Raw genomic sequence first — 26,351 nt, 5'->3', positions numbered from 1 at the left:
TCTCTGTGCCAGGAAATACGCTATTGTCTCACTGAATTAATGAGAAAACAGAGACCCCGCGGCGGGAACGCCTTCCTGAACTCCTCGAACTCCTGAACGGAAGGACAGACGTGCGGCTGGAGAGCCAGAGGGCCCTGGAGTTGGCTGTGCAGTTTCAATGGGCTCAACCACTCCAGCTTATGGGCGGGGACACACTTCTCCCTGAACCGAGGATCCCCTGTCAGGCAGGGACACACAGGACCCACACACGAAGCAACAGTAACAAGGCTGAGCACAGAGAATGTCCAGCGCAGTGTCCGGTGTGAGCAGCGGCGAGGCCTCCCGGGTGCCAGGACGCTCCGGTGTGAGCAGCGGCGAGGCCTCCCGGGTGCCAGGACGCTCCGGTGTGAGCAGCGGCGAGGCCTCCCGGGTGCCAGGACGCTCCGGTGTGAGCAGCGGCGAGGCCTCCCGGGTGCCAGGACGCTCCGGTGTGAGCAGCGGCGAGGCCTCCCGGGTGCCAGGACGCTCCGGTGTGAGCAGCGGCGAGGCCTCCCGGGTGCCAGGACGCTCCGGTGTGAGCAGCGGCGAGGCCTCCCGGGTGCCAGGACGCTCCGGTGTGAGCAGCGGCGAGGCCTCCCGGGTGCCAGGACGCTCCGGTGTGAGCAGCGGCGAGGCCTCCCGGGTGCCAGGACGCTCCGGTGTGAGCAGCGGCGAGGCCTCCCGGGTGCCAGGACGCTCCGGTGTGAGCAGCGGCGAGGTCTCCCGGGTGCCAGGACGCTCCAGTGAGAGCAGTGGCAAGGCTTCCCGAGTGCCAGGACGCTGTGGGCCCAGCCGTCCCCAGAGCCAGAGCATGAGACAGCAGTGACACCGCCCAGGCCCCAGCACCCCAGCTTCACAGCCACATCCCTAGATGGGACTCCTGCCACCGATCGGACCTCAGCCCACAGCTCTGCTCCACGGCCTGGGGCCACCGAGGCCCTGGAGTCTCAGCCCAGGAGCAGGACAGGTGGAGGCTGATGCTCCATCCACGCCTGGACTGCGTGAGGACGGGCTTTCCGTGGTGGAGCAAATGGAGATGGACACAGGCCTCCTCTGGCAGACATAGTCGGCCACAGAAGAGGGGGCTGGAAAAACGGGTATGGGGGGACCCAGGTCCACTTCATTTCAGGCGGTGGCATCTCGGCCTCCACCACACCCACTGGTTTAAAAGCCCCACCTAGACCGGATGCAGTGGCTCACGCCTGTAATCCCAGCACTCTGGGAGGCCGAGGTGGGAGGATCATTTGACCCCAGGTGTTAAAGACCAGCCTGGGCAACATGGCGAAACCCCATCTCTACTAAATATACTAAAATTAGCCAGTGTGGTGGCGCACACCTGTAATCCCAGCTTCTTGGAATTGCTTGAGCCCAGGAGGCAGAGGCTGCAGTAAGCCAAGGTCACACCACTGCACTCCAGCCTGGGTGACAGAACAAGACTCTGTCTTAAATAAATAAATTAAATTAAATTAAAATAAAAGCCCCGCCTGGAAGCGGCAAGGCCACTCTGCCCGCCACTAGCAGCATCCACCCAGACCAAGCTTGGCTCTGGGCGAGACAAACCCTCTACTGGACAGATTCCAGCTCCTGCAGCTAGGGGACACCCTCTCCCCCACCACCATCCCCACCCCCATTCTAATGTCAAGATGTCGCTCTTTTCCGGCACAGGCACCTGTGCTACCCCAGCGCATTCCACCATTCACGTCCTGCGACTCCCACTGGGGCAGCCATGACAAGCAGGCGGTCACCTGGCATGGCCCACCTGCTGACTGTCCCCTGCCACAACCAGGCAGGGGCACGCCTGGACAGCTCAGTGTACAAAACACATAAGGACCATCCGAAGAAGGAACAGGAGGCCTGGCTGTTGTCTGAAAACTTGCTCATCAAGAAAGCACCACGGTGCGTTTGCTCACACATGTAATCCCAGCACTTTGGGAGGCCAAGGTGGGAGGACTGCTTGAGCCTAGGAGTTCAAGACCAACCTGGGCAACATAGCAAGACCCCATCTCTACCAAAAATTAAAATTAAAAAAAAAATTAGCCAGGCACACAGGTGGGGCACGCCTGTGGTCCTAGCTACTCAGGTGGCTGAGGCAGGAGGACTGTATAAGCCTAGGAGTTTCAGGCTGCAGTTGAGGTGAGATCACACCATTGCCTTCCAGGCTGGGAAATAAAGCAAGACTCTGTCTCCAGAAAAAAAAAAAGAAAAAAGAAAAGAAAAAAAAAAAGTGCCAGTAACAAAAATGGAAGAGCAGGGGCTTGGAAGAAAATCTCAGAGACATACTCAGGAGGTGTTCTGGCATTGGCACCCCTGACGGCTCAGGGGCAGGTGCCCAGTGGACAAGCACACTGACAGCCCAGAGCTGAAATGTGACTCAGAAGTCAAACTCTTCATGAAAAATAAGTTTTAAGAAAACCCTACCAATTTACTTCACATGAATTCAATATATGATTATTTAAAAATCTACCCAAACAGGGCCAGGCGCAGTGGCTCATGCCTGTAATCCCAGCACTTTGGGAGCCCGAGGTGGGTGGATCACCTGAGGTCGGGAGTTCGAGACCAGTCTGACGAACATGGAAAAATCCCACCTCTACTAAATATAAAATTAGCCAGGCGTGGTGGCGCATGCCTGTAATCCCAGCTACTTGGGAGGCTGGGGCAGGAGAATCACCTGAACCCAGGAGGCGGAGGTTGCAGTGAGCTGAGATCACGCCACTGCACTCCAGCCTGGGCAACAAGAGCAAAACTCCATCTCCAAAAACAAAACAAAAAAAACAAAAAAACAAACAAAAAACAAAAAACACTACCCAATTATAAGACAACTGTTCCAGTAAGTACAAAATAAAAACTCTAAGAACAAAAGCACCCTGTTGTAACTCACAGCCTTTTCCCCCGCAAGGGGTCCCCAGCACCTCACGGCCCAGGACATCAGATCTGATCGTGCCGCGTGCATCCCACCCCTGCCCATCAGAGTGAGGACTAGAGCACTGAGGATACCAAGGCTGGTGCCACCTGACCTGGGACAGGCCCCGGAGCCTCCAGGGACCCTGGGAGCATCGTGCCCGCTGTACCCACTGCCCAGGGAGCAAGATTTGGCCAAGGTCATATGGCCAGGCAAAACTCCTCCCGGCAGGCCTGGCAGGAAGCCCAAGGACCAGGCAGCATTTTCCAAAGCTCAGGGGTGACCAAACCAAGAGCCAGCAGACAAGGCTCTATAGCGTGAGTCAAAAAGACCAGGGGCAGATGGGGGTTAACTTGAGGGAGGTGCTGGGGGCGCCACTGTGCCTGACAGGCAGAAACAGGCCCCCGCCAGAGGCAGATCCCCAGCCTCCTGCCCCCCAGAGGGGACTCCTCAGCACAGCATGGGCTCAGGCCCCACCTCCCCACCATCTCCACAGCCTCCTCCACTCTTGTTCCCTGGGCTTTCTGGTCCCCTTGTTGCAGGACCAACACCAAGAGCCCCTGGGCCACAGTAGGAGAAATAGCCCTCAGCCTGCCTAGGCCAGCCCCACACCAGGGCCACCTCCTCAGCCTGCACTGCCCACAGCCCTAGGAAACAGGGATTCCAACTGCATGTGGTGTGAGCTGCCACCACCTCCAGGGAGCTCTCAGAGGGCCCAGGCCACCGCTCGGGGAGCAGACCCTCAGCAAAGGCGGGACAGTGATTCAAGCATGAATGCTCCAGAATCCAGAAACAAGATGTGTTCATTCCCAAATACTGATGGGCCCCTCACAGGCTGGCCGCCGTTCCACGCCCAAAGGAGGAATCCGTGGGCAGGACAGATCAAGCCCTTGCAGTCACAGAGCCAAACGGGTCCCTTCTCGGCCTCCCTTTCTGCCTCTGGGTTGAGGCCCCTCGAGTCACTGTGCAGCTGTACAGGCACAGCCAGGGGCCAGGAATGAATCAGCGCTCGGAGGAGGTGGAAGTGCGTTGGAGGCCGGTGCCAGCACCATCCCCGCCTGCCTGTAATTACTAGGGATCTTAGCGCAGGCTGCGGGGGGTGGCTGACGGCGCCGGCCGCCCAAGTGCAGAGCTTCCAGGGGACCACGGGCTCTGTGCAGCCACAAAGATGCTTCCCTATCCTGGGGCCTCAAAGAAAGTCACCAGACAAGGTGGCTGGGAAGGCAACACAGGGCAGACTCTAGCTCAGTGTAAGGAAGGACAGGAGCCAGCCTCAACCAGCAGCCAGTGGCACCCCACCTCCACAGACGGTGCGAGTGTCCCCACCCATGGTGGCACCCACAGGCAACACTAGCCCAGGGCAGCTGGCAGAGAGGGCCATGCAAGGCTGGGTGGGGACAAGTGGTGATGTCCAGCTCTGCTCACCACCTGCCACTCCTGCAATGACGCTGGGGTTGCTCCCCTGACCAGGGCCCAGACCTGTGAACTGGGGAGAAGGGCGAACCGGGCCTCAGCCTCCCGGCTAGCCTGCCTCCTGGAGCTCGGAAGGAGGACAGGCCCCTCCCATTCAATGGCCAGGTCACACACCAGCCCTCCCCTGCAAGACCACCTATCCTGGACAGCTCAGCCCATGGTGCCTGTGGCCAGCAGACAGGGCTTGGCCCTCAGGTCTCGACCTTTGGAAGCTTCAGTTGAAGACAAGGCAGCAACAGGAACACAGCTCCCAGCAGCCCCCACCCACTGCCCTCCCATCTAACGGTGGCCCCTGAAAGCTCAGGGCAGCACCGGCCTTCATTTTAATCCTGAACCTCAAGTCCACTCGGGCAGTACCACAAGCCAACCAATCTCCCCAACGAAGGATACTTGCTCAAGGCAAGGCCTGTGGGGACAGCAGGCACGGGCAAGACACTCTCCCCCAACCAGCCCACAACTCCACAAGCGCCACGTCCCAGAACCGCCTAGCCACATCCATCGGTAGACACGGACTTCATGCAGCCACCAACGGCACAGCAGGCATGGGACACCAAGCGAGCGCTGGACACCACCTGGGGCCAGCAGGCATGGGACGCTAAGCAAGCACCAGCAGAAGGGCTGTGCACCCTGGAGCCAACAACTGGCAGGACAGTGCCTGGGGCCAAAGCCCACACAGGCTGGGCAGCCCAGAGGGCAGTATGACATGGCAGCCGGTCTTTGTGCCCTGGCCACCCCGCTGAGGGGACCACATCAGCACTGCTCCTGGAAGATGTGCCCCCTGCTAAAGGCTGGTGGTGGCGAGGGCGGGTAACACAGACATGCACATGTAGAGAAAATGCAGGCCAGGTCTACTCAGTGACAGCAGACCCAGCCACCCTGCGGCAAGATGGTGCCCATGGGGGCCACCCCAGGAAGTATCCTTAAACACAAAGCACTGCATGCACGTGTGCACACACGGACACACATACACATGTACACGCGCACGGAGCTGGGTCCAGCACTGTGATTTCTCTCCTCCTCAGGTGCCGGGTCTGCTGCCCCCCCGAGGAAGGCGGCTCCAATGCCAGGAGGTGCCTGTCAGCAGGAGGTGCCTGTCAGAGACCACCCCCCACCGTCTCCGAATGGAGGGGATGGAGCTCTGCACACCCCAGGAAGAAGCTGGATGTGGCAGAGAGGAACAGCCAGGCCCGGGCAGCCGGGCACGGAGCAGAAAAGCCGGCAGTGTGCTCCCTGCCACCCAGCACATGACGCCCACCACCTGGCGCCAGCCCTTACCAATCACACCAGAGGCGGCAAACCCAAATGGCTCCTGGCTCCAGGAACCCTGTGGCACCCGTCTCCTCGAAGCACAGCTGCGGCCCCGCCAGGCTGGCTTCCCCACCAGCTGCTAGAGTGACCAGCCAGGGCCAAGAGCCTCAGCACAAGGAAGGCCATGGCCACGTCTGTAACAGGGACTCCTGCTCCTCCCCGGATGCTCTCTCAACCTCACATATTCTAGGACAGGCTGTGGGCCAATGGCACTATGCCCAGAGAAGGTGCTGGAGCCGCCACACTCCAGGTCATGGGTCACCTGGGAGCCAGGGCTTCTCTGCGGACACGAGACCTTGAGGAAAACACCCACCTGACATTCGCCTGGCATTCCAGGAGCCACAGCCAGCCAGGGAGCCAGCCCCTCAGCACGCAGGGATGCTCGGGGCTTCCCCAAGAGGGCTGCAGCTTCAGTAGCCTTAATTCCGAAGGCCACTGCGGGAGGCAGATTCCAGCACTCCATCCCTCCATCTGGGCCACTACCCAGGGCTACCTGAGCAAGTGCCGGGCCCGGGCTCCTGTGGAGGAAGGGGTCTTCCGCGCCTTGCCCTCCCAACACCTGCAGGGCCCAGCCCAGGCATTGCCCCCAGAAGGTCTGAGATTATGTTCTCGGCAAACACCGGGAAGCCGTTCCACTCCCCTCCCCTTCATCTTCCATGAAATTCCCCGAGGACACAGCTCCCAAGGGAATGGAGCCACCAGAAAAGAGGTCAAAGTCTGCGTTACGGATTCTTACGGGGAAGAAAATCAAAACTGCACTTTTTATTCTCGCATTTTTAATCAGCAAGGCCAAGGACACGCGTCCTCCTTTGCCAAGGCAAACACCACTCAGAACTGCAGTTAAGGCGATGCAATGTCCAAACCAAACCAAACAGCTGAGCCGCATCGCGGGTGACACTAAGCAGGCCACAGCACAGCCGTTCCAAGAGGCACTGCCAGGGCTCTGCAAGCTGCCAACCCAGGCACAGGAGCGGCCCCGGGAAGGGATGCCAGAGGCAGCACCGTCCCAGGAGAGGACGGAGCTCAGCACTGCCTGGACCGGCTGGACCGGCCCAGGAGTGCACACCGGTGGCCTCAGCGGTCTCCTGACTATGTCTCCATGTGGGCTGAGTTTCTGCCTGGCTGACATTGCCAAAAGCTGCCCAACCAGTACCGGCACTACCAAGGCACCTTGAGCTCCCCAGTGACAAAGCACAAAAAGGTCTCAAAGACTCAGCAGTCAGGCTCCCGGAGTGGCAGCAGGAGCCACCTACCTACAAAACCAACCCCGCCTGTGTGCAGCAGCAGCAGCGCAAGCCTGTCACCAGGGCAAAGCCTTTCCAGAGTGGATCGACCCTTCAGACACCTGCGGCCCACCGCGTCCGGCCGTGCTAAATCAAATCATCAACCGCCACATCTTCACTTGGGAAAATCACCAATTAACCCACCCGTGGAAGACAAAACGCAGAACCTGTGTGTTTCACGTGCTCCAGACCAGCTGGTCTGCGTCCACAGGAGCTCAAAGTCCCCAAACACTCAGTCCTAAGAGTTTTCCTGGCAGCAGATTTCACTTAGACCTGCAGATAAATTACAGCTTCACCTAGGTGAAGGCCGACTGCCCGGTTAGGAGAGTCTTATTAAGGACGATCACGGGGTCGGTCCCCCAGAGCAAAACCACTCCATGTACCCACCCCCTGCCAACTCTCACCACGAAAGTTCCTGCTTTCTGGTTTCAGCGCAGAAGCAGAGAAAATAGGAAAAAGGTTCCGCTGGTACTTCTCTTCCACCCTCCGCAATCACGAACAAATCGTAATGGAGCTAATGACTAATAATTTAATAAACCTCCCTCCCTTGACAGCATGTGCTTCCACAGAGCAACAAGGCCAGAACCGTAGGCCACAGACTCTGTGAAACCAAACCTAACAACCCCAGGGCCTGTGCCTTTCCCAAGCCGACTCCTCAGGTCACCCTGAATCCTGTTTCCCAGTGGCTCCGACGTGGCTTTAGGACTCATCTAGTCGACCGCACCCGCCTTCAGAAACCTTCCAGACTGACGCGACCCCAACTTCACAAGCTTTATTGAAAGCTGTATTCAAGTGCAATCTGCCCCCTGCACTCCAGCTGGAACCAGACAGGCCACCCCAGAAGCCTCCATCTGGCTCTCCCAAGCCTGAGAGCTAAGAGGGCTTCCCAGGCCCCTGGCCAGGCACGCCTTGGCCGCCTACCACAATCAGAAACAGTTACTCTGCCGGGCAGGGCACAAGCCGGTTACGAGGCATGAACCAGCGACTGCCGGGTAAATACCCACTCTACTCATCGCCCAGCCTGTCACTGAACCTGCAGACAGTTTTGAAACAAAGCACATCTGTAAGAGATCGCCCAGGACCCAGGGACACCCAGGGCAGGGGTTTCTCCTCTGAGAAAATGCTCCCCGGCAGCTGCCGGGCTCAGGCGTGGGGGTCCGGACCGAGAACGGATGCTAAAGAAAGAGAAAACCAAGGGCCTGTTTGTCGGTATCCCAGCCACAAAGACGACTGCGGAGGGGGCGGCAGGGGAGGCTTCCAGCGGTGCTCTGCGGCCCTTGGATGTGAACCTGTCATTTCACAGACGAGAACGTGGATGCCACTCTTAACACATCTGAAGCAAAGGCAGGCACGTCAGCCTCCTACACAATTAGTCTTCTCTCTCCGCGGTTACATAAGATGATAGATTATCCGTCCACCCATCCAGCCTGCCCGCGCTCCGACCTCCCACCTTAGGCCCCAGCATGGGCGCCGGGCAGGAGTTGTGGGAAGGGAAAGCCTGTTGAGAATGAAGTGCCCGAGGCTCGCGCAACCGCGCCTAGAAGAGCCCCACGGTGCCACCGCGCCGACCGCGGCCTTCAGACAGCCCCCATGCCGTCCTGGCCGCCGAAACCCCTGGGCCCGCCGCCCCCGCCGCCCCGGCCCTGCCCGGGTGTGCTACGACCCCGACCGCTCGTCCGAGGGCTTCCGGGGCCCGGCGCGCGGCTCCGTTCCCGCCGACGCCAAGGCGAGCGCGCGGGGGCCGAGCAGGGCCGTCGGAGCGGGGAGTGCTCCCTGGGCCTGGGGCTGGGGACCGACCGGGCCGCGGCGCGCATGGGATGGGGGGGCCCGGGCGGGGGTGGCCACCTGTGAGCGGCCGGCGCCGGGCTCACCACCCCAGCAGCCCGGGTCCCGGGTGGCCGCGCCGGGAAGACCCCCGAAGTCCCAGCCTCCTGGCCCGGCGCGCGGCCCCGGGGCCGCCCTGGTCGGGCTCGGGCGCGCGGGCGGCGCGGGACCCGGGCGCACCCGGAGCGGGCTCAGCTCGGCGCCGGGGGGCGCTCACCTTATAGACATTTTCCGTGAGCCGGTGCATCTCCTCTGAGCGAGACAGCGACATGGTCCTGGGTCCCGGCTGCACCACAGACCGGAGCGGGGGGGCGCAAGCGGCGGCAGCAGCGGCGGTAACGGCAGCAGGACGGAGACGAAAGCGGACCCGAACCACAGAGCCCGGCGTCCGGCGGCGGCCACCTTTATAGCCGCCTCAGGCCCCGCCCCGCGGCAGTCCCCGCCCCTGCGTCCCGCCCCCGTTGCGCCCGCATCACCGCCCCCGACCACCCGCCCCCGCCCGGCGCTGCCGCTGCTAGGCAACCGCCAGGCCCCGCCCCCGCACCGCCCTTTCCATTGGTGGGTTCCGGAGAAGGGGGAGGGGGGCGGGATCGGAGGTGGGGCCTAGTGGCCGACTCCAGGCAGCGATTGGTCTGTGGCGGCGTCGATCCTGGGGGAGGAGAGGGGAGGCGCGGCGCGGGCTGGGGCCCTGGGAGCAGCCTGAGGGGGCCCGGGCAACAGCCGGGCTGGGGGCGGGGACGCGGGGGCGGGGTGGCGCAGGAAGAAGGAGCAGAAGGTACGGGGAGGAGAGCGGGGGGCGCCGGCGGCAGCGCGCGTGGAGGCGGCACTTCGCGAAGTGGCACTTCGGGGCGGGCGGCCCGCCGGGTCGCGGCCTGGCGCTGCGGGGCGGGGAGCGGCTCGGACGCAGGACGCCGCGGGCCGGGCTTACAGGTGGGAGAGGCCCCGACCCCGCCGCTTCGCAGGTAAGCCCGCCGGGCGGGCGGCGACCCCCCGGCCGGCCCCTCGGGGCAGAGAGGAGAACCCTGGGGGAGGGGGTGCTGCAGGAGGACCCTGGAGAGAGCTCGGCCCTGGAGTGGGGGACGACTTGGAGAAGGAGGATTTCGGGGGAGCATCGTGAGGAGAGGACTTGGAGGGAGGATCCTGCAGAAGGTGAGCTCTGGGGAGGACCCTAGACAGGCAGACAGCGCTTGGGGGCTTGGGGCCGGGATTCTGGAGGGGGGAGGACCCTGGGAGAGGAGGGTTGGGGAAGAGGATCTTGGAGGAGGGCCCTGGGAAGGAGGATCTGGAGAGAGGACAGGGGAGTGTCCTGCTGGAAGGCCTGGGGACAGGGCGACCTTTAGGGACGGGGAGGACCCTCCTGCCGTCAGAAGATTCTCGTTGGAGGCAGTTTACTGAGAGAGAGAGGTCTCGGGAAGGAAGGGTCGAGGGCAGTAGGAAACGAGGGGCCCGGAGGACTCTCATGCGGTGGAAAACCCTAGGGGGTGGGGGAACCTTGTAGGAGGGATGGAGGAGTCAGAGCTGCCTCCAATTTTTAGGAAGGGTCCTGCTTAAGGGTCCTCCCAAGGGGAGATTCTGCCGGGGAAGCTGGCCGAGTTGGCACACAGGTCTCCCAGTACAATTCCCGTGGAGAAATATTTACATAAATTAGGCTAACATAGAGGAATTATTTGTTTTACGTTGTGAAACACCAGATCTGAGCGTTTCCGTTTAATGAAACCTCTCAGTCTCCCAGCCTCCCATCCCTGCAAAATCATTCATTCATTCATTCCTTCAACGAGTCAGGCCCCTGGGGGAGACGCAGTTGTGCTGGCTGGCCGGCAGACCCCCAGACTGGCACGGGCTCATGCCGATGGAAACACCAGGGAAGTAAGATGCAGGAAGCATTGCCTCCCTCCCACCACAGCCCCGCGCCTCCTCTCCTCCCGCTGAATTTCCTTCCAGCTACTGGCCCTGGCTGCTTCCTTTTTCTTTATTGTCTCCAGTGTTTGGGGGTAGATTCCTGTGTATTTATTTTCTAGGATTCTTTTGGTGGTAAATGACAGAAAGCTCGCTCAAACTGGCCCTAACAAATGAGGGCATTTACCTGAAGATAGGAGCATCTCCACTGACCCTGACCCCCTTCTTCTAGGCCAGCTTCCTGCTGTGCTCCCTGCACCCACCGATCTCACACGCAGCCCTAGGACAGACGTCCACTGGCCTGAGTTGGGTCTGGGGCCAACACGGAGCAGGTGGGGGTAGAGCAGCCCTGCTCGCCTGGAGGAAAGTTGAATGGCTGGAACCAAGATGACAGATGGAGGCTGGCAGGCAAACACGGGAGCCCTCCTCACTCCAAGAGGGGAGTCAGCCTGGGGACAGTTCTTCTCCAGGCCCTGCTGCTCCCATCAGCTGCAACACAGGAGAGGTAGGCTTCTCCGGAAAAGCTCCCACGGTCCTGGGTCCCGCTCCACCTTCTAGAAGCTCCCAACGTTACTTCCTGGGCTGGCCTGCACATCGGTCGCGCTACTCCCGTCCAAGGGGACACATATTCGGTGACTGACTCAGAACCCAGCCTGCTTTCCGGGTGGCCAGTGGCTCAGCAGTCTCGGTGCCTGAGCCTGCTCCCTCCACCTGGCGGCTGGGCAGGGGGCTGAACGCGGGCTGGAGGCCTTCCCTGAGAAGAGGATTATCCATGCCGTACATGGAAGTGACCAGCTCGGCACCTGAGGAGACACACCACGGCCGATGACAGGCGCAGAGCAGGACGTGGTGAGGTCCTCATACCTAGGAATGCAGAACAAGGGCAAGAAACTCGGTGCCCGCCTGGCATCTGCCCTGCACCAGTGGTCTCCAGGAAGTTCTCCACCAAGGATGTTCCCCAGGCACTCCGTGCTCGCCTTCACCAGCGTCCTGTGAGGTCTTTCACACTGATGGGGAAGCCTTTCTAAAGGGTATGGGGGGCTGGGGGGCTGGGGGTGCTGAGTACCAAGGGTCCCAGGAAGAGACAGGCCATGCTTATGGGCTGGGCATCCAGAGATCGCCCTGACGCCAGCTCCAGGTGGAGTTAGGAGGGCACTCTTGTCCCGACGCATTTACAGACCGCTCCCTCTTCTTGTTCCCCTGGACTCTGAGAGCGTGGTGGGGTAGCTGTGGAACCTGACCGCTTGCCTGAAGGTTGGGCAGCGTGGCTAGAAATTGCGGCCCAGACCTGGGATCTCACCCACACCTCTACGAGACGTCCTGAAGGAAACCACCGACTGAGCGGAGAGGCTTCGCCTTGCCCGCCTCCTCCCCGGAAGGAAGAGCAGAAGAGGCGTCGCCAGCCACCAAGACTGCCAGCCACCACCCCCTCCCAGACTCTCTGTCCCCACCCCAGACCAGGGTCACCTTCTGCCTGCACTGGGGGTGGGGTGCGGTAGGTTTCGCAATCCAGACTGTGGGGTGGGGGTGGGAGCAGGTTTGTGTAAACGAGCGGCTCGTCAGGAGTCACTGAGGAGGAGGCAGAGGGAGCCGGTACCCAGCAGGTCTCCTCTCATGAGCGTCAGCCCTCGCCTGGGCGGGCTGGGGGATCCTCAGCACCCCAGCTCTGAGCCAGGGGTCTGCAGCCCGGGCACCAGCGATGGGCCCTCATGCACACAGGGCGCCGAGCGGGGCCGGAGGCAAGAGTGACTTCAGACAGGAACCGGACGCCACAGCCGGTGACGTGGACCCTGGGTCAGCCAGCATGATGGGCCGCTGGGGAGAGGAGGGCTGGAGGCAGAGAGTGTAAGTGTGCAGCCTTCATCAGCTTATTTTTAGTCGCGTTATGTAAGTGGCTTCATCTCAACGTCACATGGGGGGGGGTCTCAGATTTAATTACAGGATGACAGCCTTTGCTTTTCAAGCAAGCTGTTCTCCTGGCAAGCCAGGCGAGGGATTGGGGAGTTTTGCTAAACAGAAGGAGCCCTTTCTGAGGTGACCACCCGGCAAAACTTGAACCTGCTTCCACCTCCGTCTCCCTCTTCCCGACCAGCCTCACCCAGCCTCGGCTGAATGTGGCCTGAGAGTAGCCACTTGTCCGCAATCACAGGGACGTTTTATGCCTGTCAAGGGAGCTTCCTCTCTCCTCTTCCTCCCCCTCCCACCCTCTGCCTGGCAGCTTTGCCTTCTCTCCAAGAGAAGGGTCCACCCAATCAGAACTCCTCTTCCTTCTTTTCATTCCTGGATTAAAGCACTTGTAATCAGTAACCAGAAAGTTCCAGAGCAGGAGAGACCGGAAGGCACTGAAGTGCTATCGGACGGGTGTCTGGGGCAGAGCCAGGAGGGCGAGCCTCTTCTCTCCCCGCCTGCCCTTGCTCACTTCCCCCTCCATGCCAGGTGCTGTGGGAGCAGCTGGGCCTGGCCGGGATCAGCGGGTGAAGCTGTCCGCATGGTGTCTGGAGCACCATTTCTTTGCTTCCTGGATGGGCTGGATGGGCTCCCATGTTCTTCACCAATGGCAGCGTTATCAGCACCAATGGCAGCGTTATCAGCAAGAAGGCAAAGGCAGGAGCACATCGAGGGTGGGAGCCAGGGCTGTGGGGTCAGGAGGCCCGCTCCTTGCCACGGGAAGCCTGGCTCAGCCACCTCCAGCACACTTCGGCTTTGTCCAGCATAAAAGGCAGAGCGACGTTTTCACTGCAGGCTGTTTCCCGCCAGGGCAAGTGGGACAGGGCGAGTGCTGACATCGGCAGGCATGGTGTGCATTTAGGGGGTGGGCAGCGCCAAGGGGGCATCATTTGGCATAGGCGGGCCCGGGGGCCACTGTGCTAGATGACTGGCTGGTTGCCGGGGGCGGGTGTCACAGCCTCTCTGAGCACCCCGAGTGGAGGGCAGAACATTGTTGGGAGGAGTCCAGGCATAAAGCGACATAAACAGCGCAGAGAATGGGACCAGCGCACCCGAGAGGTGATCGTTATCATCAGCAACTGGATGGGACATTCTGAAGAGCTCCCAGCCAACACAGATGGTCACTCCAGAGGCTGACATTTAAAAGGAAGGGGCCCGGCCGGGCACAGTGGCTTACGCCTGTAATCACACCACTTTGGGAGGCTGAGGCGGGCGGATCAACTGGGGTCAGGAGTTCAAAACCAGCCTGGCCAACATGGTGAAACCGCATCTCTGCTGAAAATACAAAAAATTAGCCAGGCATGGTGGCGGGCACCTGTAATCCCAGCTACTTGGGAGGCTGAGGTAGGAGGATCGCTTGAACCCAGGAAGTAGAGGTTGCAGTGAGCCGAGATTGTGCCATTGCACTCCAGCCTGGGCGACAAGCAAAACTTCGTCTCAAAAGTAAGGGGCGTGGGGAGGGGGCCCCAGCTCGTGCCCCTTCTGTGTGGGCTGCACATGGTGATTTCCTTCCAGAGAGCACAGCGTGGGAGGTAGGCAAGGCGTCTCCACAGTGGAGAGCCCGACCCACTGTCTCAGCCCAGAGGTCAAGGCTGGCACCATCACCGAGAGGTCACACGGGCAGATGTGACAGGAGGGCGCTTCACCACTGGGCTCTTCCTCCCAGACCCATAACCCTTGTCTTAGTATTAGAAAAACACTGGCAGACCGGGCGCAGTGGCTTACACTTGTGATCGCAGCACTTTGGGAGGCCGAGGTGGGAAGATTGTTCGAGAGCAGTCTGGGCAACATAGTGAGACCCCATCTCTACAAAAAAAAAATTTTTTTAAATTAGCCAGGCGTGATGGCACATGCCTGTGGTCCTAGCTACTCTGGAGGCTGAGGTGGGAGGATCACTGGAGCCCAGGAGGTCAAGGCTGCAGTGAGCTGTGATCACACCACTGCACTCCAGCCTTGGCGACAAAGCAAGACCCTGTCTCGAAAAGAAAAGAAAAGAAAAGAAACATTAGGCAAATCCCAACAGGGGGACACTCTACGGAAAAACCGACCAGCCCTCCTCAAAACTTCCCAAGTCGTCAAAACCAAGGAAAGTGGGCCGGGCGTGGTGGCTCACACCTTAATCCCAGCACTTTGGGAGGCTGAGGCGGGCAGATCACAAGGTCAGAAGTTTGAGACCAGCCTATCCAACATGGTGAAATCCCATCTCTAAAAATACAAAAATTAGCCAGGCGTGGTGGCAGGCGCCTGCAGTCCCAGCTACTCGGGAGGCTGAGGCAGGAGAATTGCTTGAACCCAGGAGGCGGGGGTTGCAGTGAGCTGAGATCACGCCACTGCATTCTGGCCTGGGTGACAGAATGAGACTCTGTCTCAAAATAAAAAAAACCAAAAACCAAAAAACAACCAAGCAAAGTCTGAGAAACTGTCACAGCCTAGAGGAACCTGGAGACAGCTGATCCCTAAATGTCACGTGGGATCCTGGGTGGGGTCCTGGGAGAGAAAGAAGACATTGGAGGGAAACTGAGGAAATATGAATAAAGTATGGGCTGTAGTTAATAATAATGTAGCAGCATTGATTCATTGATCATCATAAACACACGTACTGATGCAAGATGTCACCAAAGGGAAAACTGGGCTGGGGGGGTGGGGGGGTGGCGGTATCTTTGTAACAATTGCATGAATGAAAAATGTGCTAGAGTTAAGGTTGTCATGGGAGTGGGCAGTGATCTTGCACAGGCCTCCAGTTTTACCTGCAGGAGTCCGAAGGCGTCACCTGTGCCTCACCCTGGACTCTCGTCCTGGCCCCCAGGTCCCCACTCTGTCCACCTTGGGGTCAGTGGATGGAGCTGTTGCCCCTGTGGTCTGGTGCTGCTGATCACAGAGAGCCCCAGGGGGCCAGCACCCTGTGGAGTGGCCCCTTATCCCGAGGACAGGCACGTGGGCCCGCCCCTCCCCTGTCTGTGGCTGCGGCTGGACTGCCCGCAGTGGAGCTGGGGCTGTGAGGCGCGAGGGTCCTGCTGACGGCTCAGCCCTTCTGCCACCCCAGACATGGTTCTCACCTGGCCTCCTTGGCAGATGGTGCCTTGGGTTTGCTGCCCACAACCCAGCGTGGCTCATGGCTGTCCTGCAGCCATAGTGTTGGCCAGACTTCTGGCCATAGCCAGGGAGATGCATTGCTGCCCGTCCGGGCATCTGATGTCCCCTCTCTCCTCTCACAGAGAGTACATGGCCCGTGATGGGGAGGAAGTTCTGGAGGACAGGATGAGGCCACTGTCTCTAAGGCAGGGAGACCCTGCCTGCTCTGAGCTCCACGTGGACAGAGGAGTGTGGGCATGGCCTCTCGGGCCCTTCCTGACCCTGTGTTGCCGTGGTCCAGCCTCAGCCCTCAAAGTGAGGCGGCCTACAGACAGAGCTTCCCTACAGACCAGGCCAGAAAGGCCGGAGGGGCTTCCTTCTGAGGGTGGTGGGGACAGACGACATGTGGCCTCCCTCCAGAGCCTGCCCTGGCGGGGGTGGGCGGGGAGAGGTTCCCCAGCAACAAGCCCCCTTATATAATCCAGCTCACATCGCGTGGCGTGACTCCAGGTGCCTGTGGGAGGCAGTGCGGGGGTGAGCACCGGGGCGCAAGTGAGTCTCAGAGTTTCGCTCCGTGCTCCTCCCCCCTTGCTATATGTCAGCGTCATCCGGAGCCTGCCAGCCCGGTCACCCACTTGCTTATTAGAATACATTAGCTGACAATGTGGATTTAAATAACTCGGGCAGGTGACAGCCTGAAGCGCACCCAGCATAGCTGGGCTCTCCTGCACTGGCCCAGGTGAGGCTGGGGTCTGGGGCCGGAGGAAGGACACATGTGGCGCCGGGATGAACTGGCCGAGCTGGTCGCTTCAGCCACACGTCTGGAGCTGGGCAGGGTGGAGGGGGAGGAGGGACACGGGTGCCCACAACGCAGCACCACCCCGGGCAGGAGTGGGAGCCCGCCCCAGTCCCAGGCCACCCCGGGCAGGAGTGGGAGCCCGCCCCAGTCCCAGGCCCACTCGCCATCTTCTGAACCCAGCATGGGGTGAGAGTGGCCAGTGACTGGGTGAGCAGGAAGACGGACCTGTGTGAGGACATTGAGCACTGGCCCCTCCTGGCACTGGGGGCCGTACTCGGCTCAACCTCCCTGAGCAAAGACGAAGAAAGACGAACTTTGCTTAACGCTCAGTATAATTAGTCTTCATTTACCGCCTGAAACGTTGTCTTTGTTTTCTTATCACTCTGCTTCTTAAATGACTTAAACTGCCTTGAAAGTGATCTGAAAGGTATTTCTGGATGGGAGCGGAGGGAATCTGTTCTTCAGAATCTGAAATTGGAGGACACCTGGAAAACAAGACCTCAGTGTGTTCCCTCAGGTCCCTGCAGACAGGAGACAGGAGAGCTGTACCTGCGGGTGCCGCTTCGCATGCCGTCAGGGAGGACCCAGACGTCTCCATGCTGCTGGGCACCGCGCAGATGGCTTCCCTGCCCGGGGCTGGCTGCTTCTAATTTCAGCTGCTGGAGGCTCCGCGCTCTCACTCTTGCTCGCGCGCTCTCTCTCTCTCTTTTATTCCATGTTTATTTAAAGCCAGATTTTGAAATGTTGTCTTCAGCCCTAAAATCTCACTTTATCTTCTTGCAGCAGATCCTATAAAACCCCACTTAGGTGCCTAGAGGGTGGGGGACTTGGAGGACAGTTTCCCCGGCCCGCTGCCTGACACTGTCTCTGTAAACATTCCGATGACTGGTCAGTGTTTTCCCAGTGGAGCAGCCCAGTGTCACGTCCGCCCAGACGGAATACAGACGAGCCGGGTGGACGTCGTGAGTCCAGATACACGAGAGAGAGCATGGCCTCCCCAGTGACGTGCGGGAAGCACGCCAGCCCCGGTGCTCGGAGTTGAACTTAGGCAGGGGAGTCTGAGGCTGCCCTGCCGTCTCCTGTCTGGGGTCGTGATGCAGTGGGGCCTGTCATGAGTGGTCCAGACATGTACCCCCGGAGGTGGAACAGGGACAGCCTCAGGTGCCCTGGTGCCTCCTCCTTCCCGGCTCTCCCTGGCACTCTGCTTCCTTCTCCTAACCTGAGAGCCACACGCTATTTCTTCTTGTCCATCTAGAAACCAAGGACATCTGGAAGGGGTCTTCCACCTTAGACCCTAACAGGGGAAGTGCAGCGCAGCTTTCTGGCCGCGCTGACCCGACAGGGCTGCTCCGATGGGGAAGCGTGGCCACTCGCACAGATGTTCATTTGCACAGCATCAGACCACACAGCAGTTGGGGCCCTTTGTCCCACCGGCCATGGGAGCCCACAGTCAGCCCGTGTGCGTGGTAGGTGCTCTAGAAATATGAGGTCCCTTTCTCTTTGATGAGACGTAACTACCCTCATGTCCCTCTATGGCTCGCCTCAGAATGTGCTAGAAGAGCTTTGATGAAAGGGGGATGTCTTGATGAACTGCACAGGGTGAAGGCAAAACTGGCCGAGGGGCCAGGCTGGATGTGTAGCGGGGAGGACACCTGCAGGAATGGAGTTTACCTAAATAGGTGCTCCTGGAGCCAGCGGTGCTAAGGAAGGAGCTCCCTGGCTTATCGTGCGCAGAGCCGCAGCGCCCCAGCCCAGCCACGGAGCCACACAGCTGCCTCTGGCTAGGGGCTAGGAGGCGGGCAGGGTGGGACGCAGCCGGGGGCAGTTGCCCCAGGGCTGGCTGGAGGTGGCGGCCGTGGCCAAGCCAGTCTCCAGCCGACTTAACGCCAGAGCTACCGGGGCCCAGAGGAGGCGTGGCTGTGTTTCTAGTGAGAGCCGAGCAGTTTTCCAAAGAGCGCCGCAAGCTACTGCCAGGGCCTTTATGTTCTAAAGATGTGCGGAGCGTGTCTCAGTGGCTTCGCCGGCATACTTGGCCAGAAAGTAACATGATTTCGAGAAAACATGATTTGAGTGTTAAGCTCGAGAATATCATTTCCCCCAGCAAGTTCTTTTTCTTCTCACAAAGTTGGAAGACACAGAAATCTTTGTAGAGGTTCATGGAAAACTTTAGCTGTTTCCTAGCTGCCCAGATGAAAAGAATATTCCATCCACTGGGGGAAAACAATTACTCTAAACAGATTCGGGTGGCATTTTACCCCTAGTCCAACTGGCTGCACGTGACCTTTGCCGGCGTGGCTCCAATGCCCAGAGACGAGGCTGGTGTGAAGAGCTGGCTGCTGATCCCTGGAATCTGCCACTAATTCTCACTCAGATTTTGAGATTTTCTCTGCGGCTGCAGGAGCCAACAGAGTCCTTTGTGCGGCCTCAGGACTCGGCTTTCAGAGGCCCTGGAGCCAGTGGTGTTGGATTCAGCCGTAATTCTTCATTCTTTGGCTCAAGGGAAAACCTTGATTCTGCACAGGATTGCAGAAGCCGAGGCACTCCAGCTAGGACACGGCGTCATTGGAGTGCCCTGGTGCGTTCCAAGGAAAGTTGAGTTGGTGATTTCCAAGTGGTTTTGGGCAGGGCAGGGTCTCCGAAAGGCTGGAGGTGCTGGAGGAGAGGCTGGGTTAGCTTGGCTGGAAGGGGCCCTGCCCTTGTTGCGTCAAGCCTGGGAGACTGGACTTGGGACTCAGATGCATTTGGAGTTTTTTTGTTGTGTTTTTTGTTTTGTTTTGTTTTGAGACAGGGTCTTGCTCTGTCGCCCAGGCTGGAGTGCAGTGGCATGGTCTTGGCTCACTGCAAACTCTGTCTCCCGGGTTCAAGCGATTCTCCTGCCTCAGCCTCCTGAGTAGCTGGGACTACAGGCACCTGCCACCACGCCTGGCTAATTTTTTTGTATTTTTAGTAGAGACGGGGTTTCACCATGTTAGCCAGGATGGTCTCGATCTCCTGACCTCGTGATCCGCCTGCCTTGGCCTCCCAAAGTGCTGGAATTACAGGCATAAGCCACTGCACCCGGCCGGAGTTGTTTGTTTTGAGACAGGCTCTCTCTCTGTCGCTCAGGCTAGAGGACAGTGGTAAGATCTTGGATCACTGTAGCCTTGAACTCTTGGGTTCAAGGGATCTTCCCACCTCAGTCTCCTGAGTAGTTGGGACTACAGATGCGCGCCACCACGCCTGGCTAGTTTTTGTGTTTTTGTAGAGATGGGGTCTCGCTATGTTGCCCAGGCTGGTCTCAAACTCCTGGACTTAAGTGATCTGCCTTCCTTGGCCTCCCATCATGCTGGGATTACAGGCATGAGCCACTGTGTTGGCTGCATTTGGGTTTTATATATTTTTATTTATTTATTTATTTTGAGACAGAGTCTTGCTCTGTCGCCCAGGCTAGAATGCAGTGGCACGATCTTGGCTCACTGCAACCTTTGCATCCCAGGTTCAAGCGATTCCCCTGCCTCGACCTCCCAAGTAGCTGGGATTTCAGGCGCCCGCCACCACACACAGCTAATTTTTGTATTTTTAGTAGAGGCGGTGTTTCACCATGTTGGCCAGGCTGGTCTTGAACTCCTGACCCCAGGCGATCTGCCCAACTCGGCCTCTCAAAGTGCTGGGATTACAGGTGTGAGCCACCACGCCCAGCCGCATTTGGATTTTATAATAAGCTTTGCTGTGCAGGAGAAGTGGTCCCTGGCATCCCAGCCCCCTGGCCTGACGAGGTTGGAAGGCTCCTTGGGCCCCCACCACTCTGCTGCAGCCAGGGTGGGTGCAGGGCTGGGAGGGTGAGCCACGAACTTGACATCGGTGACCTTCACTGCCACCTGGTGGACAGCCTGGGAGTGGTAGCTGGTGGGCTGGGCGGCGGAAGGGGTGCAGTGTCCCGGACGAAGACGGCTGAGCATCGTGGAGACCAGCATAGAGAGGCCACAGCAAGTGGGGTGTGACATCAGGGACAAGGGAGAGGTCACAGACTCGGACAGTGGCCGTCCTGTGCTGGCCCCTGCATCTGGGTGGTTGGCAGGTGGAGCACCAAGATACAGGGTTGATAGGACTAGGCTGGAATCCTGGACTCTCTCTGATCCCAGCAAAGTCACAGAAGCTTCTCCTGTCCTGTCGCTGGTCTTTGGAAGGGAGGAATGACACCCTCCTCCTGGGCTGGTGCGGGGAAGAGAAGCTCCTGCGTGTGAAACAGCTCCACCACGAAGCGCCTGCAGACGAGCGGTGTGTTCTGCCTGGAACCTGCCGAGGGAACGTGTGGGGAAGGTGTGGCCGCCCTGGGAGGCTCAGCTCTGCAGGAAATTCGCTCCTTCTGATGTGCGTTTCAAACGGCCCTATGACATCTTTTTCTTAAATTGAGGTAAAATTCACATAACATAAAATTACCCATTTTAAAGTGTTCTGTTCAGTCCAATGTGGTGGCATTCAGCACATTCATGATGTACAGTGGCAAATCCACCTTGTTCCAAAACATTTTTTGAGATGGAGTCTTGCTCTGTCGCCCAGGCTGGAGTGCAGTGGCGCGATCTTGGCTCCCTGCAACCTCCACCTCCTGGGTTCAAGCGATTCTCCTGCCTCAGCCTCCCGAGTAGCTGGGATTACAGGTGCCTGCCGTCATGCCCACTAATTTTTGTATTTTTAGCAGAGACAGGGTTTTGCGACGTTGGCCAGGCTGGTCTCGAACTCCTGACCTCAGGTGATCCACCCGCCTCGGCTTCCCAAAGTTCTGGGATTACAGACATGAGCCACCGTGCCCGGCCCCCAAAACATTTTATCACCCCAAAAGGAAACCCCAGCCACTGGCAATCACTGGCTCTTCCCTGGCCCTAGTGGCCCCTCCCCTGCCCTGGTGGCCCCTCCCCCACCCTGGTGGCCTCTCCCCCGCCCTGGTGGCCCCTCCCCTGCCCTGGTGGCCACTCCCCCGCCCTGGTGGTCCCTCCCCCGCCCTGGTGGTCCCTTCCCTGCCCTGGTGGCCACTCCCCTGCCCTGGTGGTCCCTCCCCTGCATCTGTCCTTAGGCACTGGCCCATTGGACATTTCGTGGGACTGGAACCACACAGTATGTGGCTTCTTCCACTGAGCATGATGTCCTTGGGTTCATCCACGCTGTGGCCTGTGTCAGAACTTCCCGCCTGTTGATGGCTGGATAGCTCCCCATGGAAGGGATGTCTGACATTTGGTTTCTCAATTTGGCAGTGGATGGATACTTGCTTGGGTCTGTACCTAGGAGTGGAGTTGCTGGTTCTTATGGAAATTCCATGTTTAGCTTTTTGGGAAACTGCCAAACTGGTTTCCACAGCGGCTGCAGCATTTTACCTCCCTGCCAGCCAGGGTACAGTTCCTCACAGCCTCACCACACTGGTTTTCTGTTTTTTGTTTTTGTTTTTTTAATTCTAGCCATCCTGAAGGTGTGAGGCAGATCTCCTGGTGGTTTTGTTTGTTTGTTTTTCAGACAGAGTCTCGCTCTGTCGCCCACGCTGGAGTGCAGTGCTGCGATCTTGGCTCACTGCAACCTCTGCCTCCTGGGTTCAAGCGATTCTTATACCTCAGCCTCCAGAGTAGCTGGGATTATAGGTGCCCACCACCATGCCCGGCTAATTTTTGTATTTTTAGTAGAGACGGAGTTTCACCATGTTGGCTAGGCTGGTCTTGAACTCCTGACCTCAGGTGATCCATCCACCTCGGCCTCCCAAAGTGCTGGGAATACAGACGTGAGCCACTGCGCCCAGCCTCCTGGTGGTTTTGACTTGCATTTCCTGGTGGCGATGGTGTTGAGCGTCTTCTGTGTGCCGCCTTTTTCAAAGGAGCTAGAATTCTCCCTGGAACGTCAGTTCTCCCATTCAGTTTCCATCGGGGAAGTGAGCCTGGAGGACGCCGTGGAGTCCACACCCTACACCTGCCTTCCCCTTGCAGGTTTTTGGCCCAAATCTCAGCTCCTTCAGCTACATGGGGCCTCCCTGGACCCAACTCAGGGGCACCTTTTGGCCCAAGGGGAGTTTCAGAAGCAGCGAGGACAGACACATGTGGGGGGCATCTGCAGGTGGTGGAGGGTGTGAAAGGAGGTCCCTGAGCTGCCAGGCACCCAGACTGTGTCTGTAGGGAGGCCCCGCAGTCCCTGCACCCCCTCGACTGCCCGGTGCTCTCTGTGGAGAAACACGACAGACGCGGTTGGACACAGCACAGTGGATGGACGTCCCCACCTGCTCCCTGCAGACACTTTGGGTGGAAGCCCAGACTGTCCCTGGCTGCCAAGCAGACCATGCTGAGGGGTGGTGGCCAGGAGCCAGGGAGCCTGCCCACTCCTGCCCCAGTGACACCCCACAGGTCACAGGAGAAATGCCAGGAGCCTCATGGTGTGGAAAGGGACACGGAGGCCCGGAGCACTGAGGGGCTTTCCCAAGGCCACGCGGCCGGGCACGGGGGGCCCAAGGACCAGCCTTTAGTCCAACCGCAGGCCCTGTGCTGGCTGGGGCGCAGCTGGCTCTGCCCCTGGGTGTGGCTGCTGTCACGGCCTCCCCGCCCTGCAAATGCAGCTCTCAATGCTGCCGGCTGCTCCCGACGTGAGGCCCAGCCCCAGCTGTGGAGCAAAGGTGCACCTCCAGGAGCATCTCCACCAAACCTCAACGAAGACCATCCCCCCCCCAGCAGGGGCGAGCTGGAACCCCCTGAGCTGACCGCCTGGGGCCTCCTTCGGCCCCTTTAACCAAGCACGGTGGAGCCCAGGCTATCCTGTCCACGATTGCACCGCAGACGGGCGCCTGAGTGCCCGCGAGCACACACTGCTTTCAGGTGATGTCCTTAAACTTTGGATCTCCTAGACGAGCTTGCCCCTCTCAGTAAGCCCCAGGCCTCCTAAGGCCATTTGTCAACGGGAGCCGTGGGCCCTGGCACAGGTAGGGTGGAGCTTAACACTCTCCCCTGTAGACTCAGATGGCTCTCATATGCGTATTTGTCTCTTTTTTTTGGAGACAGGGTCTTGCTTGTTCTGTCACCCAAGCGTGATCTGGTCTCACTGCAGCCTCAACCTCCGGGGCTCAAGCAATCCTCTCGCCTAAGCCTTCTGAGTAGCTGAGACTACAGGCGTGCACCACCATGCCCAACTAATTTTTTTTAAAGTTTTTTTCTAGAGATAGGGTCTTGCTATGTTGCCCAGACTGGTCTTGAATTCCTGGGCTCAAGCGATCCTTCTGCCTCGGCCTCCCAAAGTGCTGGGATTTCAGGCGTGAGCCACCGTGCCCAGCCGCTAATATGTATTGTCCAGACCTCTTCGCTAACCTCCAGATCTGTGGCTCCAACCGCCTACCTGACAGTCGCCAGGCAGACCCCCTGCCAGGTCGCAGCCTCAGGCCATGGTCCCTCCGTATCCCCACACATAGAGCTGGGAACCTTGGTGTCACCCTTTCTGTTTCCTCTTCCTTCACTCTCCTCCCCCGACCCCCAGCCTAGCCCCCATGTCTTGTCAACTTTGAGCTCCTGAATCTGTCTACCCACCTCCGGGCCCCGGACCCCTCCACCCCGGACCTGGGAAGGGGCCCCTTACCTGATCCCCAGAAGCCCTTGGCCTGTCCAAACCCGTCTCCATACTCAGTGAGGTTTTCCAAGTACAGATCTGACTGAAGGCCCCTGCAGCAGCCCTGTGCTGACATCCATTGCCCCAGCGATAAAGACCTGGGTCCTCGGTCCCTCCACAGCAGCCTGCACCCAAGTCCCCTCGCTGAGCTCCAGCCACCGGCCCTGCTGGGCAGAAGTGACCATGTGATACGGAGCTCCTGCCTCCCCGGAGTGGGGTGAGAATCTAAGATCCCCCCTTCCCCAGGGCTGTGCAAGAGACTGAACACCTGTGTGGACCTGTCTGCCCTTTGCCCCCACACACTAGCTGACAGTAAGCCCCCCAGGCAGGCACACCGGAGAAGGATAAAAAAGGAGACCCCCGTGACCTGCTGAGAACAGGCTCAGCCCCAGGGGGCCTCTGCCCCCACCTCCCCACGCTCTATGGTTCTCTCTCCATGAGGTCCAGGACCTCCCAAGACCTGCAGGTGTTAAACAGCCTTTGGTCACTTTGGTCACAGCAGCTTCATTTACTGGGTGATTCTCAGTGTGATAACTGGAACTCGGCCTGACTCACCCAGGATTAAACCTCTCCCGGCTGCCTTGTGCTCAGACCTGCCATGGCAGGAAAACTTGGGATTTGCAGAGATTCTTAAATGTTTTGTGTTATAAGCCGGGAGCGGTGCCTCACGCCTATAATCCCAGCACTTTGGGAGGCTGAGGCGGGCGGATCACCTGAGGTCGGGGATTCGAGACCAGCCTGACCAACATGGAGAAACCCCGTCTCTACTAAAAATACAAAATTAGCCAGGCGTGGTGGCGCATGCCTGTAATCCCAGCTACTAGGGAGGCTGAGGCAGGAGAATCGACTGAACCTGGGAGGCGGAGGTTGCGGTGAGCCAAGATTGTGCCATTGCACTCCAGCCTGGGCAACAAGAGTGAAACTCCATCTCAAAAAAAAAAAAAAGTTTTGTGTTATATGGATTCCAGTTCTCAGTTGAAAAATCTCCATCTTTTAATCTACTTTCTCCCTTGTTTCCTCCATCTAAACAAAAACGCAGAGAGTTCGAACTCTAAACAAAAACTCTAAACAAAAACTCACAGAGAGTTCAGGGGTTCTCTGCTGCGACTTCCACTCTCTGGCTTTGTGTGCATCCGTTTCCACGGGCTATTTTTCCTCTTGATTTTTGGCCCTGTGGTCTCTGAATGCTGGATGTCATGCGCTGAAGCCTGGAGGCTCCAGATCCGGGGTCAGCAACCTGCAGCGGGGGGCAGCCGCCTGCTTTTGTGAACGCAGCTTATTGAAACACACCCATGCCCATTTGTTCACAGATGTTCCGTGGCTGCGTGTGCCCTACAGCAGCACGGTTCAGTAGGCAGAGGCCACTTCTACTACCCGGCTAAGGAAAAGATGGGCAGAGCCTGCTCTGGATGACGCTGTGTTCCAGCCGGCAGAGAGGGTCCCCATTTCCTCGGTAAGGAGGGTGACCTCCTCGCTCCAATCAGGGACTGAGCTGAGATGAGGACGAGCTGCCCTTTCCGTGAGCCTGTCTCTGTGTTGCTTGTTTCTAGGAACTAATCCTCCAGGAAATTAACAGACAGTTTGCTGTGGACAACTAGAGCCCTCCCCTTCCTTAGCCCTGAGCGAGGTAAACAATTCTGCTCTGCCTTCCGGAAGTTTCAAATTAGCTCTTCAACCAGCGTTTTCACGCAGCTTCCAGTCCTGCCACAGTCTTGAAGAAGAGATCAGCTTTCCCGTCTTCATTCTTGCCAAGATTAGCTGCCCTTCGAATCTCCCGTGTGTCATTAATCCCAGCACGAACAAGCACTTGGGAACTGCGGGCTGCAGATGGTCTGCTTATCCTACGGAACCCTCCTCTTTTGAGGCTTAACCCCTTTAGTCTTTGTTGCTTCTGTAGCTTTCTGATGCCATTAAAGAGATGATTTTTATATTTTTGCCTGGCCTTTCTAGTTCTTAGTGGGAGCCTTGATCTGCTGCACTCCATCCTACTTGGAAGTAGAAGTCTGTTTCCCCATGTTTAAAATGTTAATTTCAGGCCACACACAGTGGCTCATGCCTGTAATCCTAGCACTTTAGGAGGCCAAAGTGGGAGGGTCACTTGAGCCCAGGAGTTCCAGATCAGCCTAGGAAACACGGGGAGACCTCACCTTAAAGAAAAAAAAAGGCATGCACTGAGCATGGTGGTGCATGCCTGTAGTCTCACTTACTCAGGAGGCCGGAGCAGGAGGAT

At 58.7% G+C, this 26,351-nt stretch overlaps 2 protein-coding genes across 5 annotated transcripts in view; both read right to left on the bottom strand.

The window, feature by feature from the left end:
• Window positions 1-9,292, bottom strand: part of BAIAP2 (BAR/IMD domain containing adaptor protein 2) — an 81,318-nt gene extending 72,026 nt beyond the window's left edge. For 2 of the 4 annotated variants that reach the window (XM_063599482.1, XM_063599481.1), the window contains exon 1: window positions 9,023-9,194. In XM_063599482.1, the coding sequence (XP_063455552.1) occupies window positions 9,023-9,076 (54 nt within the window). In that variant the 5' untranslated portion in view covers window positions 9,077-9,194. Of the gene's footprint in view, window positions 1-9,022 lie in introns of all 4 variants that reach the window. The other 2 variants (XM_034943079.2, XM_034943081.3) reach the window with 2 other exon arrangements.
• Window positions 9,293-12,886: 3,594 nt separating this feature from the next.
• Window positions 12,887-26,351, bottom strand: part of LOC129394472 (nascent polypeptide-associated complex subunit alpha, muscle-specific form) — a 33,176-nt gene continuing 19,711 nt past the window's right edge. The window contains 1 exon segment of the mRNA XM_063599480.1: window positions 12,887-26,351. This exon segment is cut by the window's right edge and continues 15,708 nt beyond it. The gene's annotated coding sequence lies outside the window, so the exon portion shown is untranslated.

Source organism: Pan paniscus, chromosome 19, assembly GCF_029289425.2.
Source record: "Pan paniscus chromosome 19, NHGRI_mPanPan1-v2.0_pri, whole genome shotgun sequence".
NCBI classification, from domain to species: Eukaryota; Metazoa; Chordata; class Mammalia; order Primates; family Hominidae; genus Pan; species Pan paniscus.
This window is presented reverse-complemented; position numbering and strand designations above follow the sequence as displayed.